At 44.7% G+C, this 21,006-nt stretch overlaps 1 protein-coding gene across 3 annotated transcripts in view; it reads left to right on the top strand.

The window, feature by feature from the left end:
* Positions 1 to 21,006, top strand: part of btbd7 (BTB (POZ) domain containing 7) — a 37,226-nt gene that overhangs the window by 11,146 nt on the left and 5,074 nt on the right. For all 3 annotated transcript variants that reach the window (XM_084700425.1, XM_084700427.1, XM_084700426.1), the window contains exons 2-5: positions 7,372 to 7,596; positions 8,456 to 9,595; positions 18,566 to 18,774; positions 20,320 to 20,395. In XM_084700425.1, coding sequence (XP_084556551.1) covers positions 7,515 to 7,596; positions 8,456 to 9,595; positions 18,566 to 18,774; positions 20,320 to 20,395 — 1,507 coding nt within the window. In that variant the 5' untranslated portion in view covers positions 7,372 to 7,514. The remainder of the gene's footprint in view (positions 1 to 7,371; positions 7,597 to 8,455; positions 9,596 to 18,565; positions 18,775 to 20,319; positions 20,396 to 21,006) is intronic.

The following is a 21,006-nucleotide window of genomic DNA, read 5'->3' as shown; positions in this document are numbered from 1 at the left end:
TCAGGCAAATTGCAGTAAAAGTTTTGCATTAAAGTCAGTGATTAGAGATGGATGGCTCGAGTCTGGTGAATTCAGGAAATAGTACATGATTAATTTGAAATTGCAGAAATTCTTCCCCCTTTGCTGGCTAAATGTATACTGTGGCACGTTGGAACAGGCTTCTATGGCCTCAATGGCACAAAAGCAATTTTCCAAAGTCTCAGAGCATCTGTTTGGATCGTGCGCTAAACACCAGACACTTTTATTTCCCCATCTCTGTGACTCCTATAGCAAAGCAAGTTGATTAATCTTAATCAATCTTGATCTTAATCTTTGGCACTTGTTTAGTTTTTCACAATGTATGCTTCATGGTTTGGCTGCTTGCAGTGTTTGGGACTACCTCGTTGTTATGATCAGTGACCTATGCTCTTTTTGTAAAGCTCTCTCTTGGAAGTCGCTTTGGATAAAAGCGTCTGCTAAATGCCTAAATGTAAATGTTAATCAAAGTTTTTTGTATTTAGGCCTGAAATCACTCAAAACTAATCATCTGTATACCACCACATTTTGTGGTTGCATCATGTCTTGAGTTTATCAAACTCTCAAGTTATGTTTTCAAACTAGCGATATCCCTTGGTGAGAGACATTTATTTAAACAGAAGTGGCAACAAAGCACTAGAGGGCTATTTCTCAGTGTTCCCTGTTTGAATGATAGGATAGAAAAAACTGCCACTTAAAAAAACATAAAACCTAAATTCCTTTCTCTTAAGACCTCATTGTCACCTTGGCAGACAACTTCAGGATGCAACTCAAGACTGTATTTGCATATTGTTAAGATCTTGCCTTTTGATTTTAGGTAAAATGGCTTAATTCTTTTCAGTATCCAGAAAGCAGAGCTTTCTGGAGCTACCGCTCACACAGTTGCCGATTATTTATTTTTTATGCACAAAAGAATAAATAACACATACAAACAAAAATCTTACCAAATATTCATGTAATTTCCCCCCAAAAGGTGGGGAAATGTGCGTGTCAGTGTTCTCTGCTTTAATAAAGGAACTTGACTCAGTTGACCTTAGATGGTGAAACTAAATGGGGTCCTGGATTGTGATGGTATCAGTACTAAGACGAACCACTGACCTCTCCTCAGGGATGCTTTATCTCCTCTCGGCAGATAGGAGGCCATACCAGTGGTCCCGTCTGCAAGGAAATGAGCCCAGTAGCATCGCCACAAAGCCCTACTGTCATAGCACGATATCTGGCCCACAGAGATTGATTGAGAGGGACCAAACGGAGATAACTGCGAGTGTTACGCCGTCTTGGTGTTTATTTCGCAACAGTGCATTTATTTTCATTCGATTATTGACAAGGATAGAGAGTGCCGTTAACAGTGTGGTTATTGTTGCAGACGAGGGCACGGGCCTCAGATAGTGAGGAGGTCCTCTGACGCCTCCTCATGACACAACGGGCGATGGGGCAGTAAAAATGCCACAAAAGACGAATAGAACTGATATTATCCGTACGCTCGTTTAATGCCCTCTTCTCTGTCACTTGTTCCAGCAGCATGATGTCGTGAAAAGAATTGACCCAAGATATCTTGCATTTGTCTCATAATAAATTCCTATATAAATCACTGTCATTATCACAAGAATGCCCCGCTCCTCCACCTGCCCCATCTCTGTTTACTTCAGGAATGTCACTGTGATTTATACCTCACAGGCGGCATGCCTTGGGACTGTTGATGCCTTCATTAAGATGGTAAGAGTGTCTCTGAGGAGGGCATTCAAACAAGAAGGCTGTTTCACCCTTTCCTTCTTTTTCCTCAAGCGGTTCAGTGTGGTTTCCATCTTCATTATCCTGGCCATAAGGGCTTTGGTGCAGGGCCAAGCCCCCCCCCCCAAACATCCTGTTGTCTTGTGATGGACTGACCTTTTAGGTCTAATTAGATGTTTTTGTGGAACTGTATTTGCTGAATCTCAAACTTGGATGCAGGGGGGGGGGATGGGCTTTGTGTGTTGGTTGAAGCATTCCTCAAGATCTCCTTGCTAAAGGGCGAGCGTGTCCACGGAACATCTTGGCTTCAGATTAAATGTCAGCTTTCCTCCTCTTCGAACAGGATGAGTTCATGCAGTCATGCAGAGGACACCAGCAAACTATCTTGTGCATTGCTACCATTTTTTTACAAAGAGCAGCACATTGTGACCCATTTTGAGCTGCCCGGAGCACAGCACAAGCCACTTCAGGTCTTGATGAATACTGTCAATGACCTGTGTTGCTTGAACAAGAGACCCTTGAAATGATTCATGTGCTTTCAGGAATATCTCAAAGCTGAGGTGATGCAGGACTGGCAAAGACCTGTGTCATGGTAATAAATGGAGAAGAAAATTGCAAGCCGATTATGATGCAAGACAGGCGGAAATCCTTTAGTCCATTTCCCTTAAGGCTACTCAATGTGCCCCTGGAGGCATCTTGGAGCAGATATCGTATAAACCTTGTAGCAGCACTCGTTCTCCACAGTCACAGTTGCAAGTCAGCCAATGAACAGGGAATAGTGATTCCATTGTCCATAATGATACAGTTTGCCTAAATACTATGTTTTTACCCCTTCCACTAAACCGCCAAACCGTTGTAATGGTGTGTGTGTGTGTGTGTGTGTGATGGAGTAACTAGAGATTCGTGCCCCGACCTGTGTTCAATGCTGTATAATTCTGTTCCTCGTTGGAAAATTGTGCCTGAAGACAAGTTGTTAGTCCATTCATTATGTTATTCAATTCCGAATGCAGTCAAGAAAGTGTAAAATCCACGATAGACTGCAGAGCAGCTACTAAATGACAGCCTTCGCTTATACCAGATTCCAACAGTCTTTAATATGGATTAGAATCTATTCGGTCCCATAAAGTAATTACCCCCGCGGTGTCGTAGGACAACTTGTACTTGAGAGAGAACAAAGATAATGAGTTTATTGTTTAAGGCCTCAATCCAAGTTTTTTTTACATACAATTATTAACTGAGCCACACCTTGGTGGCTTTCTGGATAGTGTAGCGCTTGGGCCTTAACACAGGGCAGGGACCTGGGTCTGATTCAGGCATGGGGGCCATTTTACTGCATGTCTTTCCCAGGTCTCTTTCAGTCCTTCCGGTCACACTCTCACTGTATTCACGGTGCTACATCCATGGTTGATACTGCTAAAAGCCAAGATAGCATGACGTGAGTGACTCGTGATATTTTTCTCTTAATGATTGCAGGTTGACGCAGTTGTGCGTGATTGAATTTGTCTGTAGGATAACGTCCCCTCCAGATTCACACGCCAGTCCTGTCCTTCCCAAGACATTGGCTTGGAAAATTGTGTTGTTCATGTGCGCTTGTGTGAGTTTTAAGGCGAAGGTGAAAAGTGCACACACACACACACACGCAGCACAATTAAATGGAGGTTACTCATGGCTGTATGCTATTACTCTGTCTGAACAGACCATGGGGATTGGTTTAGAAAGCAAAAACATCTATTATAATATGACACAGCTCTTGCAAAATTAATGTCATGTCTGGTAGTTCATATTTTACAGTGCATGGCATTCTAATTAGTGTGCTTGTCGAAGAGCGGTAATATTTTCTTTCCACATGTTTTAGCTGACATTGACAGACTCAGTCCATATACGCTATGTTTCCACTTTTACTTAACCTATTCTTTCAGAACATTTTTCCCCCCAGACTACATTTTTGATTCCGATCAGTGTTCACTTTATTCCCCATTACACTTAATCAGAGCTTGTGTTCTAGAACTCTGGTAAAAATCCGACTTGATGCACAAAGTAAACGGCCTTGGCTTTATTTAGCCTGAAGAACAATTCTTTACTTTCCAGTTTAGGGATGTGCCTTATTGGGTGGAATGGTAGCCTGGGGCCCCCGGTGGTGCTGGGCCCCGGCGCCCTCAGAGCTGCTCCACGGGTGAGGCTCTGCTGGGTGGATCAGACATCCCCGCAGCTGGGCCGGTGTGGCTTGGCTCTGTCCCCTCTCATTAGTCTCACATAATCCAGCCTGCCACGGCCTTCAGGAAGCTGCCACGGCGGTACCCACCACCCCTCTCTCGCCCTCCCCTACCCGGCTCTCCGTCGGTCCTGAGAACTTTTGGGAGGCCCCTGGAAACAGAGAGCTCTTTATCCTGACTGATTTCGTTGAATGGACATTGCTTTTGCTCAGTGGTCTGGTAAAGTGTTGTCCCCTAAACACATTTAACTTTCACCCCCTCGTTTTTGGCTCTTTAAACAAGAAAGAAAAATGGCTCTCAGTCCTCCCATGCTCTCATTGTGTGTGATGTGCACAATTTGACTATGAACACACTGTATTAATGTGTGCCTGTTAGTGAAATTATTCCACCATAGAAGAAACATTTTCCTATAAACAACTCTTTCTAGTTTCATTGCAACATGTTTATGCTGTGACTTGTAAAGACACTCAATCCTTTTTACATCTCAATTAATGCTCCTGCATTTGTCGGCATAGTGTTTACCACGTAACCCCAGGACTGGTTTAGATTTTCCAGACACGCCCAGAGAACAGGGAGCCACTGCAGATCCACACCCTGGTGGAAACACCCTTATGCTGTCTGATGAGGTTGAAAGCCTAACCGATGACTTTCTTCATGTCTGAAACCTGAGAGGTGTGTGTGCTGTTATGCTTTATGCTGTTGACACTGTGCTGAGTTGATCTTAGTCAACATACTGCTCTGTAACCCCTACTAGGTCCTGAGATCAGGAGAAAAGTCACACTCACCTTTCTTAATAGTCTTGAGCTGAATCTCCAGCGATGGCCATGAAAAACCTGAGTACTCAGCCTCAGCGGCAGTTATTAACACTATGTTTACATTATGAGCAGATTCTGACCATTGGCAATGCACTGAATGGAGAGCGCCGCGGGGGCGGGGGAGGAGGAGGAGGAGGAGGAGGAAGAGGAGTGCATATGAGGAAACCAAAAACTCGTTATCACCACTCCACATATCTGACATACCCTCTATGAGCTGTCAAGGAAGATGCTTGTTTTTTTCTTTTTATAGGTCTGTGTTCACACATTCGAAAGGCATTTAGCAACCAAGTGTACAAGCCTCCAGTGAGGTGTTAACTTCATGCCTCAAAGTTTTTAATTTATCTCCAGCCAACTTTATTTAATACTTTCCCCATTATATAAATTTGAAATAGTTCTCTCCCATGTAGACCTGAGAAAAATGTGAATCGGCAGGAAAAATAGGCCGCTTTGGGAATGTTGATTTGGGTGAAACTGGCAGCCATGTGAATTGTTTGTTGAACCAGTAATTGGGCTGATTTTGTGTTAATGATTTAGTGTGACAGTGAAAGTGTGAGGAACAGTGACTAGTTTTTTGCAGTGAGCCTTTATGGGCAAAAGTTTGTTTCCTTAAATACTCACAATTACATTTCTGAAGCAAATACATGATCAGATTCTGTATTGGTTACGTCAGTCATAAAAGCATAAAGGCTACTTACTTTCTGTTGATTTTGCACTTGTTAACAAGGCCATCCTCATCAACAGCAAATTGGCTCTTTTATGGATTGGAATGTTCTCTCCCCCCCCCCCCCCCCCCCCCAGTCCCCCATTGCATCACTTACATAACCTCTTATCTCTTTGTCAGCTACTGTTTTTGGCTCGCCACCTCGGTCAGAGAACTAGCCTATTAATTTATTCCTTCTCTACTTCTGTCACTCAAGTTGACAGGCATGTTCCGGCCATTTGTACCAATTGTCTGTCAGTTTCTGCAGTCCCCTTTCTTTCTAACGCAGCCATTGTTTAATATAGTTGGCAAAGTACCGACTCATGGACAACTCTGAACAACGTAACAAACTATTATAGTTTTTATTAAGATTTTATGATTATTATATATATATTTTTTTTTTTGTTGCTCGGAATTTATTATTTGCTGACTTCTCTTTGCAACTGCTACTGTCTTCCAGAAGGGATAGGGGTAACCTCCCCCACATCCATTAGATAAACGTATGCCAGTTTAATGAGCTGTTTCCCAAACTTTGCCTTCTCCCCCCCCCCCCCCCCCCTTCATTCCTAAAGTACTTATTTTGACTTGGCCTTGTGTGTTATTCCCAATTCTCTGAAAATAAGGTTCGTCTGACACTGAGTGATTTTTTTTTAGGAACAGCTTGAGCCATTTGATCAAAAGAATGAAGGGGGAGTGCTGGTGTTTTGCTTCAGGCTTTTAACACTCCATCAGCAAGACACTTGTGTGATGTTCACAAATTGGCATAGGCCACAGCCGAGTCCCTCAAGATAGATGAGGTCTTGGAGCCAGAAGTCAGACACTGGTTTCATCATCCAATTGAACCATTTCTGAAAAATGGTGGATCCTTCAAGACATTACAAATTAATTTCTCAGGCTCCCTGCAGGCTACGTTGCAGATGGCACCTAATCCAATGGCCTCATTGTTTACGTGTTAGACAGGCCATGGTAACTGATTCCAGGTGACAACCCAAAAATTACCAGTTTCTAGGATTTTTGTGTGAATGTCATGCATTTTGTCTGCAGCCGCACGCCAGCATTTTTGGTAAATGGGAAACACATACCTGAAAAACCACATACCTAGGTATGTTTTCCAATGAAAACATACATGAAGGGTACCTTCAAATGTTGTGTCTGAACCGTGTATTTGGGCCCCCACTTTTGGCTTGTGATAACAAAAGTGTTAACCAGAGAAACCTTTGCTCTGACTGCTCCCCTGGGGGTTTAATAAATGAAATGATTCCGTTTTGGGTGAAAAAGAGGTGGAGGAAAAAGTTTTCAAAGTAGTCTAGTCCTACTTTCATACAGTTTGGAGTTCTGTCTATGCCCTCTGGTTGTAATGTCCTTAGAGTATAAAAATATCTCAACTCAAGCCACATTTACTCTAAAGTGCACATTCAACTATGTAAATGACTGCTCATGTTGAGTGTCTTATTTCAGAGAGTAGGTTCTTTGGGCCTTATTGCAGTCAGGAGGTGGGGGGGAAGAACGAAAGAAAAGAAAAATCCTTTCCTCACAGTTAATGTTGCAAGCAGTGAAGGCTGGACCCTGATGCTTCCCTAAGCTGCTGAAGGCAACCCCCCAGTGCTGCTTTTGGCAGGGCGAGATTGGCCTGTAAAATGAAACATAAATATCAGGATGTAGCAATAGCCACACTGGGAAAAAGAGCATAAAAGGTTTGGTATTAGAATTTCTGAAGTTTCTTCCTCGCCGGGCTAACAGGAGACGGTTGATCGGAATGAAATTGGATAGTCGTTTGCAAAATATCAACAAAACTGGGTTGGGGTTTATTCTTGAAGAAAACGTGATATGTGTAACATGTTGTTTGTGTATGTGTTATACATTGTACATAACTTTTCTCCTTTTCTGTTACTTTCAGCAATGGGAGGCGGAGCTACAGGCAGTGAGACCCAGTCTCTGACTGTGTCCGGACCCTGACTCGAAGGACCTTTGCTTGGCCAGAATGTGCCAGCAGGAGTGGCCTCAGTGGTCCGTGTGAAGAGGAAGTTGAAGCAGGAGAGGATGGGTGTCAATGCCTCCAGCTATCCTCATTCATGCTCTCCTCGTTTTGGGGGCAATTCACAGTCTCAGCAGACATTCATAGGTGGGTCTTCTTGTCTCTTAACAAAATGAGGAGAAACAAACCCCAAAAAACGTGATCTTTTAAGATGCATAACATCAATCTATATATAGGTTTTGGATTAACATGGTAATGGTGGTCTATAAAAGAAGCTGAAAATAGGAGTGTGTGTGTACCCATGCTGTACTTGGCTGTGGCTGTAACCTTGGCACAGCTAGGATAGAAATGGAACATTGGACACAACCATAAGTCATTTGGAAGACATCCGTGTTTTTGTGTTTGAGACAGCCTTGCAGAGAAGCACAGACCAACTCATCAGACATTCTTTCCATTTGAAAGCAGGTGTGGAGAGGTGCAAACAAAATTCAGAAGCTAATGAAAGTTACCACCAGATGTCTGTTCTTTTGTCAAACCTTTGGAGTCCTTCCCTTATTGAAAGCTTGCAAAAACTAAATTTATGTAGTTGCAAAGATTAAAACAAAAGTTATTTTTGTTTACCTGTGTCCTCTACATGTCCTTGGCTATTTTTGATAGTTACCACTTTCCTAACAAATCTTTTGATTTTTATCGAAGCTTGAGGCTCACACCTTTATCTTTTGTATTTATCAAGATTAAACTGTCAGCTTTTTGTAATCGTCAATCTTTCATAAGAGGCTTAATTGAAAATATACATCAATTTTATCTTCATGAAGGATCTGCATGTAAAACGAACCAAGGAGAAGAAAATATCCAAGTTGCTTCCTGCCCCAATTCTTAGTCAAAAACTTGGAGTGGTTAAAAAATTGGCAACAAAATACTCTTTTACTTATATTAAACACAAACCAGTGGGACTTTATTGCACATAGATGTTTGTCTCCTGGCTAACACTTCCTTGTCTTCTCAGGGACGTCATCCTACAGCCCACAGGGCTATGGCGGCGAGGGAAAGCTGTACAGCCTGGAGCCGGGCTCGGACAAGCCCCAGGACAAGAAGAAGAAGAGCTCAGGCCTGGCCACACTCAAAAGGCGCTTTATTAAGCGACGCAAGTCCAGTCGCTCCGCCGACCATGCCCGCCAGATGCGCGAGCTCCTGTCGGGCTGGGACGTGCGCGATGCCAACGCCCTGGTTGAGGAGTACGAGGGCACCGCCGCCCTGAAGGAGCTGAGTCTCCAGGCTGGGCTGGCACGGGCCGAAGCCCGAACCTTGCAGCGAGATCTGGCGTCGCTGTACCAGCACAAGTACTGTACCGACGTCGACTTGATATTTCAGGATTCTTGTTTCCCCGCGCACCGTGCCGTGTTAGCGGCCCGGTGCCCTTTCTTCAAGACTCTACTGTCGTCCTCGCCAGGCTACGGGGCTGAGGTACTCCTGGATGTGGGGACGGCGGGCATGGACGCGTCCATGTTTTCGGCGCTCCTGCACTACCTGTACACAGGCGAGCTGGGGCCGGAGGTGGACGCGCGTCTTCGCAACATGGACGTGTTGGTGCGCCTAAGTGAAGAGTTCGGTACGCCCAACTCGCTGGAGGAGGACATGAGAGGTCTCTGCGAACACATGTGTTACTACGACTCCCTGCTCAGCTTCTCCTCCGACTCGGAGCTGGTTGAAACCTACGGCGCCGTGCCCATTGTGGGGGGCCGTGCGGGATTAGGGAGTGGAGGTGGAGTGGTCACTCCGGGCTCTGCGGACGAGGAACTCCGTGCTCACAAGGCTGTTCTCTCGGCCCGCTCGCCTTTCTTCCGGAATCTGCTTCAGCGGCGCATTCGGGCCGGCGAGGAGATCACGGAGCGAGCCCTGCACACACCCACGCGCATCATCCTGGATGAGTCCATCATTCCGAAGAAGTACGCGCGCGTCATCCTGCACTGCATGTACACGGACGTGGTGGAGCTGGGGCTGGTGCTGAGGGGAAGCCCCTCCGCGGGGAGCCTGGGGGAGGTGCAGGCCCTGGTGGCCGGGGCCAGAGGCAGCGGAACTCGGGCCGAGGAGGCCATGGAACTCTACCACATCGCCCTTTTCCTGGAGTTCAGCATGCTTGCCCAAGGTAAGCCTTGATGTGTTTTTCTACAGCTATTTCCTTTTGCTATTTCCTTTTTGTTTTGTCTAGACTGGACTTTGTTTACAGTCTAATGACTTAACAGGCTGTTTAGAGTGACTAACCACTGCAAACGGTGCAATGTAGCAATGCCTTTTGATCTTAAGTGAGGGGTTGCCTCTCGATCTCCAAGGGCTTGAGTTGTTAGTTGTTTTAACTCTCGTGGAAAAAAAAGTGAAATATTTACAGACACAATGTATCTTCCGACACAAAACTAGGCCTATGTAAGTCAACTTGAATCCAGAAGTGCCTACTTATCCTCACTCAAAAGTCTTTGGGTTTGACATCTTATGGAGAATTGATTAACCTATTGGATCCTAGAACCACATTCAATCTTAAATTTAATTTCTTCTATCACACATCACTGCCCCCAGGTAATGAAATGGATTTGGAAACTCAAAAGTACTTAGTTCTTGAAATGGAGTATTGACAAGGCCATTCTTCTGGGTTTCACTCAGATGAGACATATTCCATAAAGACCACACACAGATTGTTTTTTAATGTTCAAAATGACTCTTCCTTTTATTATAATTTTTTACAGAAGAATATATGTTTAAGGAAGACAAGTTGGTTGCTCACCGACACAGATTAACTGCTCCTTATCAATTTAAAGCAGTCATTCATCATTATCAGTAATCTACATACTGTAACCTTGAAAAAGAAATTTGATCAACTTTCTGTACAATGTCTATCATGTAAAACATTGAAATGTAAAGTAAGTTGGAAACTTTCATAGAGCTTACTAATACTGCCAGACTGCAAGCAGCAGGAGCTGTTGTTGTTGTCGTCAGGGGAGTGACTGACAACCACAGCCTCTCAGCTCGGTAACATGCTGTGACACACTGAACTTGCTGTGCTGCACAAGCCTGTCACGCCCCCAAGGGACCCACAGGTTATCCCCTCAAGTACGGGGCTCAACAGCCATCGCTGAGTGTGGAAGTCGCTTAGTGCTGAATTCAACACCCCAACCAGAGGGAAAGAGAGAAGTGTCGTTAAAAAAATGAATAAAATGAACTGTGTAACGTGACAGACTATTGTTACTCTGTCAACCTTTAGTCATGCTCTTCTGTTTGGTTTTATGAACTGAATTTATGGACCCATGTCATGGTATAGGCCTGGTAGGGCTAATCCGTACCAAAGGAATTGCCCTTAGGGAGCAGGAAAAGGTGCTGCTCTCAGGTCACAGTGCAAGTGCTTCCGATCTCCTGGGAGAGTTCAGGTGTCTAGTTTCGACCTCTCCACTCCTCTTCCCTGTCAGCAGTGATAATGGATATTGATGTAGTGGAACCATGTAAGGCTGTCTGGTGTTTACCACCAGTACCTTGGTTTCTTGTGAAGGTTCTCTACTGGTGACTGCAAGATGAAGCAATTTGAATTACAAATAGAAATTCTTGTTGGCACAAATTATTCTTCAATACATATTAATTGGCAAGGATTTGGACATGTGAGTTTAGGGAAGGTGATTGACTCACGAAATTAAATCCCTGATGCAGTGATTCGGCTTCTAACCACAAGATAAATATGTAATGACATCCTTTCTGTATGCAAATGTGAGCTGATTTGATATTAGGGAGTGAGATGGAAGAAGCCTAACCTCCAAGGGGGCTTCAACTCAGCAATCAGCAAGGGTACATTGCTCGCACCATTTCCTTGCAAATCAATTTTTCCATCTCATCTGTTGGATGTAGTGTTTCCACCGTCTAAAGACTTGAGACGTTTCAGGTGCGTCAGTATTTTAGATTTGTCGGCCTAAATCCATCTGGATGAACTGTGCCCTTGAGGACACGCGCTTGCATTTGGAGCATATCTACCTAACGTTTGGGGTAACTCTCCCTTCCAGACCTTCTTCTGGACGAGTCTGTTCAGGTTCTAAAGCGTGCGCTCCACATGTCCGGGACAGGGCCCCTCCCCCAGTGTTATTCAGGTTTAGCAGCCTGCCATAGCCAGCTGCTTTCTCCCAAACCACTCACCCAGAGGAGTCCCTCTGGGAAACTTGCTAATGCTGTAATATCTATTTACCATTTACCATTGTCTGTGTTTCACTCAGCAAGTCTCGTGTTACATGACTAAATCAATACCTGTTTCTCACCGAGGTAGCATCTGACAGTGGAGTTTAGAAAGCCGAGGAAAACTGAAATAAGCTGAAGAGCCACTCTCACTTACGCTAATGTCTTTTAAACTGTCGTTTAGGCTAATGTTTCTCAAAACGTTCTCTGCATGGTGTTTCATTTAGGGCGTGGCATCCCTGTGGTGGTGGTGGGGGTGTTTCATTTACCCGGTGTCTAATGTTTATTTTTGACGTAGACACTTCCTCTGTCAACTTTTCAGTGACTGCGAATCTCCTTTGAACAGTTTGGGGGGACTGGTTATAAAAGTATTCAGCCTGTCATAGTCTCACTGCACATGCTACCATTCATTTCCATACAGTTTTTGTCTAAATGCATTTAAGTCTAGTGTTCTCCTCTTAACTCTTTTTCTGAGGGTTTGTCTCGGTTTGTGTGAAATGCTTTTCAATTCACCGGTGGGTAACTGTTTAATGCACTACGATCGCACAGAAAAGGTTGTTTGATCTCATGATAATCGTCAAAGTACCTACCTCCAAACTAAATAATGGGCTTCACTTACAATTATGGCTAAAGTTAGACAGGAAAGCTGCCATTGATATTCATGGTCTCTGGTGTATCTTAATCTCACATTATTTAATGTTGGGGTATGTGTATTTAGCTTTACAATATAGAACTCTTGTAAAACTAGTTTAACCCCCCACCATATATATATATATATATATATATATATATATATATATATATATATATATATATATATATATATATATATATATATATATATATATATATATATATATATATATATATATATATATATATATATATATATATATATATATATATATATATATATATATATATATATATATATATATATATCAAGGGGAGGTAGAAAGTTTACAATAGCACTAAGGCAACTCCGTTAGCAGATATTGTGCAATCAGTTTGTAGTGGAACAAATCTGAGAGTTCTTCCTCAGTTAAAGACCCAGCGGAATTCTAGAACACTACCATCCTGTCAGGTCAGATAAGGATCAGTCCCATCCTGTCTCGAACAACATTGGCGCAAGTTTATCATTCTTCCACCGTTCCGTATTACAAAGCGGATTCTTTCTTGGCCACTTCGCTCTCAGCCCACTGCAATCTTCCCAGAATTGTTTTGGGGCGAGCTCATTAGAGAACAGTGGTTATGATAGTCCGAGGTAAAGGTGAGAGACTTTCCCAGTGAACATTTAGTGACCACCATTCTGTCAGTAGTAATGTTAACATTGTCTTTAGGATGAATCACTTATGATGTTACTGTCCCAGATGGCAAGACTTGAAAAGGAAAATTACTCTTTCAATATAGAATAGGAAAACCTTTTAACCTGCCTACAAATTAAGCCCTGTAATCAGTCCATTTTGTCACATTATTTCCCCCCCAAAAATTAACTTCTATCTCTATCCAATTCATACAATTAAATGCTCAGGATCGGTCCAGCCATACTTGCATGCGTTCATACTTAATACATGCTACTAGCCAACGCACCAAGGAATCCTTTTAGCAACTATGCGTTAAAAGCCTCTGCTGTGAAATTGAAGTTGTGACCCCTGTGAAACAGACCCGCTGACGACAGTTTAACACCCGCATGGCGTCTAGCACGTCAAACAGGTAGATGGGAAGGGATAATGAATGTGTCTGCGGTGCCACAGTGGAGCAGATACAAACTAGGGGTAGTGGGGCGGTGAGGTGAATTTGTCAGCCCACGAGGGGAATCATTATTACACTTGTTCATTACACGGCGCTGCCCATGACAGATACCTCTACCAAACCTTTGTGACGTTTGGGCAGGGTGGAGGAGAAGTTGTTGAAAAATGAGAGGTCAAGTTGAAGATGTGAGAGATGCTGGTACTGTCATACATCTTCATCAGGCCACATGCCAACGACTGAAGGCAACTACTCACTGTCAAATATCACCTACATGTTTTATTTTACACTTTGCAACAACAGGCTTATTTTTGTCTGGAACTCCCAAAGAGCTTTTCATTCCTGTTGGCACCAATAGTACATCAACATAGTTTACTCAATTTCTTAGTCAGAAAGGCAAAATATGAATTTTAAAATTATGGAAGGTTGTAGAACTAAATGCCAGCTTACAAGACGCTTACTCAGCCATCAGTCCAACATTCCATAGCTGTGTACTGTTGTCCAAGTGTTGAATAGAGGTGGAACTATGGAGCACTTTTTTGGTATCCGTCATCGCGAGTTCAGTTACGGCAGGGAAGAAACGAGTAGGAATAGAATTGCATCATGCACCAACGGAAGAGAGTGGGATTGGAAAGGTGATGCGAGTGAATAAATAAAAGGGTGTTCTCTCCTGAGTATCTTGCCTGCCTTGCGCCGGTGAGGATAACGTTAAGTGGCACCCTTCAGTGTGCACGCCGGCTGGTTCAGTAGTGCAAATGAGACGGTGTGTCGGTGGGCCCCCAAGCTGTCGCCTTGTCTCGGAGACACAACACTGGCTCCCTACCTTGGAGACCTTAAAATGCATTACTTTTCATAATGGATGGAGAGATGCAGGAATGGCGAGATAATGGAAGAATTAATCATGCTTTGTCTGAGGTTCCAATTTTATGTGTTTCTTTTACATATTGTTTCACTCTTAAATTGAAAGGTTGTATGTGTTTTGGGGGGGTTGTTTTCAAACTTGTTTAAAAAAAACGTTTGTTTCAGCACATTTGGCCAAATTAAATAGGGTAGAATTGGTTGTAATACACATGTATATGAGTGAGAAGACAGGTTATTAATTAGTATCTATTTTAAGATATATTGGCATGTTGAATTTAAGCAATAAGCCCCAAGAGGCCATGTTTTGCGCAGATTTTAGAACAGGTAAGGGGAGTTGTTAGGCACAACGCGAAGCGGGGCTTGTTGCTTTTCTAAAACTTACTACAAATATTTGATGTGGTTTCATAAGTAAAAACAATTAGAGACAAAATAGTTTAATAATAAACCGTCATTCTTCTACAACTACATACCACTACAAAGTATAGTTCCTACATAAATCGTTGCCACGCAACAGCCAGGTGGACACCTTTGCCGTGTTTTTTTAATCTGAAATATTCGATGCGCAGTAATATGGAATGTTAAAGAATGTTATGAGGACAACCTGTAAGGTTATGCTGGATTTTACAACGGCATGGAACGCAATATAGCCAATCACAATCAAGGATGGGAACAATCAGTTTTAGAATTGAACATAACATGCTTTTATTAAAAGCCACAGACGTGCAAACTGCATTGTTACCCCAGTTTTGGAAACGTCATACAAATTGAAAGACAGTGTTTGGTTTAAAAAAAAAAAAAACTAAAGAGATTCAAAAAAAGAATTGTCACTGTCACAAACAAACGTAACAATTCAGGGAAATGCAATTTGTCCTTCTTAAACAATTGTAACCAATACAGTCGTTAAAGGCTGGCAGATATTGTCCTGTAAATCAGCACTAGGATAGATGCACTGTAATGTTGCGGTCTTGTAAACCAGCATTGATCAGCACGCCCCCAACATTCTTTCGCTGTTTTCTGCTTTGCCCGTAAACATGGTTGTGGGTGTACGCATGTGTGGATTCAACTCTGGTTTCCTGTTGATTTTGTTTTTAGTGGAACACGGGACCCTATCCTCTAACATCTACAATTATATGTTTCACTTTCAACTCGCACATCTGAACCATATCTGTATCTCTTGTTACCTTCCCCCACCCCTTCCCCTCTGTCTCCTTTCCTTTCTCCTAGCCTGCCCATCACCGGGCTCCAGGGTGCAGGCTAGTTAATTAGCCGGGGCTGCACTTGTTCTGGGGCTGAGGGATGTGTCCATGATTGGGGCTTCACCACTGGCAACCTCCACATTTCCACAACCCCCATGTTGTTGGCCTTGGCTTTGAGTGTACAACACCAGGTTTATCAGTGTAAAATGAGACCGGAGTGCACATCCTGCACAACCTTGTGACTGGCCTCCTTTCTCTGAGAACCTCACCATGTGCCGTTTTTTCAGAACAAGGACTTTTGTTTTTATTTTGTTTTTTAAATATATATAGTAACAGACTGGGTTTCAATGTTTTCTTCTAAACTCCACACAGATTTCTAACTGTGGGCGATACCACACCGCAATTGAGTAAATTATGGCAAAGAGCCTCCTGTTGAGAAGGATCCACAGATGATTATACACCCACTTGACCCCCTGTAATGCATCAAACTAATGAGAACAGGGACTGACTCAACCAGCAGTTTACCGCCAAGACCAGGCCCTGGAGGTTGATGGGAGAAACTCATCTACATAGCTTCAGTGCAACGTTAATTATTATATGAAACTGACAGTTTTAAGTAACCATTATTGGTTGACGTTCAGTACCCTGTAAATGTTTAAATAAGAACTATTGAAGAGAAATCGGTGTCATTCACGTCATGATAAAACCTTGTTTTGAATGTTGTTGAAGATTATTTTGAGAACCATGTCAACATCCTAGTTTTTCTCGACAAATAGCAGCGGTAAGCCATTAATGCCAATGGTGGACGCAAGGATTGAGGTTTAGATCTGTTAATGCAACCCGGCATGCTTATGAGGGAGTGAATCTAATGGGATTAACTTTGAATCTACACGTCTGGGAGGTGGGAAAGCCAGTATGTGTGCGTCGAAGGAGAACGAGATTGCTCCCATGCATTTCTATCAGCCTCACTTTCCAGCCAATATCTCTCCCATTCCTCTCCTTCTTGAAACCAGTCCGGTTGTCACAGTTCCTCTGGCTGATACCAGAGTAAATCCTGCCACCTCTTAAATTCCAATCACTCGCACTGCAGGGGCCAGATTTTACACATCCAGCCCGCAGTTTCCAGGAAATGAAATTATTGTCGGGGCCATGGGATCATTGCAAATTGAGAAAACAAAACTACTAGCACACACAATGCCACCTGATTGCCGCATCAGCAAGTGTTTTTTTCCCCCTTTTTTCTTCTCAAAAGCAGAAAAATCCTCTTTGCACATCTTTTCAAAGGGTCTGCAGAAATTAATCTGGTCGACCATCGTGGAGACCCATCACCACACTTCCACTCCAAATCAACACCTCTGTAAAGGAGAATCATCGGAGTGGGTTGGTGTATCAGACAGCCAAACCAAGCTGTCCCCTTCCTCATAGCCCGCCCAGGAACGAGGCGTAAGCCAGCTTTTCCGCAGGGCGCTTCACAAAGCCCATCATCGAAGTGACGTTTTCATTTAGTTCATCGGCAAAACGGCTTATGGCTTTACTGCCCTGCGCACCCTATCCCTTCTTCCCAAGGCAGAAAGTGACAACTAGAAACTGAATGTAATTTATTTGTATTTTCGCCAAACTCATGGTCCTAAATGGGCCTTACAGCGATTCACAGCACAGAGTAAAGGTAAGCATTGATTAAGATGACGTGGCAATGGCCACAGGGGAGGACGATCTGATTTTCTTCTGAGCAGCGGTCCCTGAACTAGTTTTACAAAGGAGGAGGTGGCTGGAGAGTGCAGCACAAAGCCGTAAGGCAGAAATTTCCCAATGACACAAATACACCTTGAAAAAGGAACAGAAAATTCACATTGCAGCAATCTGGTCCTTTCTGATTCATGGGTTTCTATTTGACATAGGATTAGGATATACATGTGATTAAAAGAACAAAACACATATGTTATGATTACTCCTGGTGCTGTGGATTAAAAACGCCACGTTCCAACTTCAAAAGCCGGCGAAGAGACGCCACCTAAACCAGTCAGCCAACAGAGACGCCACCTAAACCAGTCAGCCAACAAAGAGACGCCACCTAAACCAGTCAGCCAACAAAGAGACGCCACCTAAACCAGTCAGCCAACAAAGAGACGCCACCTAAACCAGTCAGCCAACAAAGAGACGCCACCTAAACCAGTCAGCAGAGACACAACCTAAACCAGCCAGCCAACGAAAAGACACCACCTAAACCAGTCAGCCGGCAAAGAGAGACGCTTCCTAAACCAGTCAGCAAAGAAACACCACCTAAACCAGTCAGCCGGCAAAGAGAGACGCTTCCTAAACCAGTCAGCAAAGAAACACCACCTAAACCAGTCAGCCGACAAAGAGACACACATCAGAAGCAGCAGTGACCTTGCATGAATTCTGCTCTCATCCCCCCAGACCCCCAGGGCCAGCGAACTGACATTTCAGAACCGCCCAGCCCCCTCCACAGGAGGGCTGGAGCTCACAGAAACGGGCATGTCTAGTGAACCACATACAGCTCATTCCAACAGCCTGCCGTGGCGGCCCGGCTCGTGACTAGCACATTCGCATGGTCCACACGACCAACACGCAGCGAGAGACACAGATGGCAAGGGGGTGTCGAGCCTCTGGGAAATTTGGGATTTTCACAAAAACAGATGATTCCATTGTGAAGGTTCTTTTGTCAGAAGCCGAATGAAAAACACAACCTTGATGTGACTTAAGTATTTTTTCCCTGGCCTGCTTGAGGGCCCTTTGTGTTTACGCTTTAGTGAAGTGCTTCATGTGAAGTTTGTTTCAGTGACTGGCGGTATTGGATCTTAACATCACGTGTTGAATGAAATACGAAAACGGTATAGCAGTGAATGACAGTAACTCTGACAGGTCCTTATTCACTAGAATATTGAACACTGCCTTTCAGCAATGTGCAATTGACTTTAAAGATTTTAGTTTCCACCGTGCTGCTTAATGCTGATATGCATGCATTCTTATCAATATTTATAAAGTAGTCATGGTGATATGAATTTACACCGTACACCTGCAATTATACCGCATCTCCCCCGTGCGTGCGTGCATTCACATTCTCACCCTCCATTTCCATCCCTCAGCCTGTGAGGACATCGTGGTGGAAAGCATCTCTCTGGACACGGTGGTGGCCATCTTGAAGTGGAGCTCGCAGCCCTACGGCTCCAAGTGGGTCCACCGGCAGGCCATGCACTTCCTGTGCGAGGACTTCAGCCAGGTCATGGTGTCAGACGTGCTGTACGAGCTCAGCAAGGAGCCCCTCCTGGCTGCCATGCAGTCCGACTACCTGCAGGTGAGATGCCGCAACACACGCGCACACACACAGACAATCTTTGTCCTGTTGCTTTTCACATGAGGTGGTTTTTGCGAGTCCCTCCTGCCGCTGAATGGGATAAGGTAATGGAGTCTTCATTTGAGATGCACGGCTTCGTGATATGATTTAGCCCCCCTGTCTCCTTGCCAGTTGTGAGCGTAACACGGTGACTCATTGGCGTTCCAGGCTTAATAAGTCAGCGTTATCAGATAGGCCTCTTCTACATTTCGAAGACACTAATATGCCTTCTCCAGACAATCTGTTAGGGAGGGGGTTGGGGGGGGGGGGGGATTTTTCTGGAACCAATCAACTTTCATGCTTGATTGATGTGCTCCCAAATCGAGGCTGGTGTGTAACAGGGAGCCGATCGGGGAGAATTCCAATTGGAGGGAGGGACAGATAATGTGATGAGGGAGGGATGGAGGGAGGGACACTTTTATTAGGGACTTTGAGATAAGGACCATACGAGGACAAGGGTAGTGAAACTCTAAATGGGGACAGGCATGTGGGGGCCCAGGCGAGGCAGACTCAGGGAGGGTGTGCTCTGCCTCGGCGCAGCAGCCAAGCTCCTGGCTGGGGAGAGGGTCCAGCCCCAACACTGCAGCCCCCCAGCCTCACATCCCCAACACTGCAGCCCCCCAGCCTCACATCCCCAGTACTGCAGCCCCCCAGCCTCACATCCCCAACACTGCAGCCCCCCAGCCTCACATCCCCAACACTGCAGCCCCCCAGCCTCACATCCCCAACACTGCAGCCCCCCAGCCTCACATCCCCAACACTGCAGCCCCCCAGCCTCACATCTCTAGTACTGCAGCACCCCAGCCTCACAGCCCAACACTGCAGCCTCACATCTCTAGTACTGCAGCCCCCCAGCCTCACATCCCCAGTACTGCAGCCCCACGGTCCCCCAGCACCAGTACTACAGCCCGTCATCACCAGCCAAATGGTCTACGATGAGCAGATTAGTGCCCACCACGGGGGGTTCTGGCTCATCGGAACAAATTGAACATCTGACAGGCCAACTGTGGTAAACACACTCCAAGCTGGCCAACCCTGTTCAGGAGTAGTTTACTATCATCAGTGGGTTTGTTTATGATACCGTGCAGCAAATTTGCCTTTGTGGTGCTTCTTGGTGTATTCTTGGATGGTAGGCTTCGCATTGGTGTTTGCAGTCTCCTAGAAGTTGGAAGTAGAGGTTATGGGAATGGCCTCGTTCACGTGTTCCCTCCTCTCAGGGTCAGCCTAACCCTCCCGTGCTGACCAGACGAAGGTCTGAAAGTTAAAAAGCGTGCAGGTGACACTTGACTGGGCGTGTGGCGAACTGTTTACTTCACCCATCGAAGATGTACCACGTTCTTCCTCCTACATGTTGGCTGTGTTGAATATGCCTTGGCTTTTCCATGGTTCCTAATGATTGGTTCTAATGAGGCCAGGGAAGCGGATCTTGTGGCAAAGGGTAAGCTCTTGTCAGTAACCCCCCCTTGCTGTGAAATGACCGGCCTGGTTGTGTTGTCTCGTTGGCAGGCCAGCGAGCAGGACATCCTGAAGTACGTGGTCAAGTGGGGTGAGCACCAGCTCATTAAGAGGATGGCAGACCGAGGTGAGCATCTCTCTCTCTTTCGCTCGCACTCTCCGTTGTGCTCTCTCACTCCTTTTCTCTCTCTCTCTCTCTCTCTCTCTGTCTACTACACCCACCCCGTCCATCTGTCCTTCCTCTCTTTTTCATCCGAGCCCACCTCTCTCCGAGACAAAGTATCAACAAATCCTCCTTCCCCTGGTCAGCAAGGCCGATGATTTATGCCTTTGTCCGGTTTAAGTGGATTGATAATTAGGCTGTGACTTGGCCAGGAGCAGGCTTGGTCAGAGCTCAGATGGAATAGCTATGTCTAACCCTGGAAGGGACAGAGCTCACTCTAACCATGTTCCTTGCCCGCTTAGTCTGGATGTGGAAACAGGATTTTCTTTTTTTTCTTCTTTCCCTCCATTCAGACAGTTTATTTCCAACTTCGTTTAATTTTCCTCGCCTGTTTGTTGTTTGTTTTCTGTTTTTATTTGTTGTTTTTGTACTCCTTGACGTGATTCTTTCCCCTCCTCAACTGCATGTTCCCTTCCATGGCCTTTTTCCGTAAGCTTTTTCCTAGAACTCTTTTTACTCCTGCGCCGTTTCCTACCTTCCCTCAACTTTTCTTTCCTTTACCTTTATCTCTCCCA

This window comes from Hypomesus nipponensis, chromosome 6 (genome assembly GCF_054491055.1).
Source record: "Hypomesus nipponensis isolate SF chromosome 6, ASM5449105v1, whole genome shotgun sequence".
In the NCBI taxonomy this organism is placed as follows: domain Eukaryota; kingdom Metazoa; phylum Chordata; class Actinopteri; order Osmeriformes; family Osmeridae; genus Hypomesus; species Hypomesus nipponensis.
Note: the sequence above shows the minus strand (reverse complement) of the source record. Positions and strands in the feature narration are given on the sequence as shown.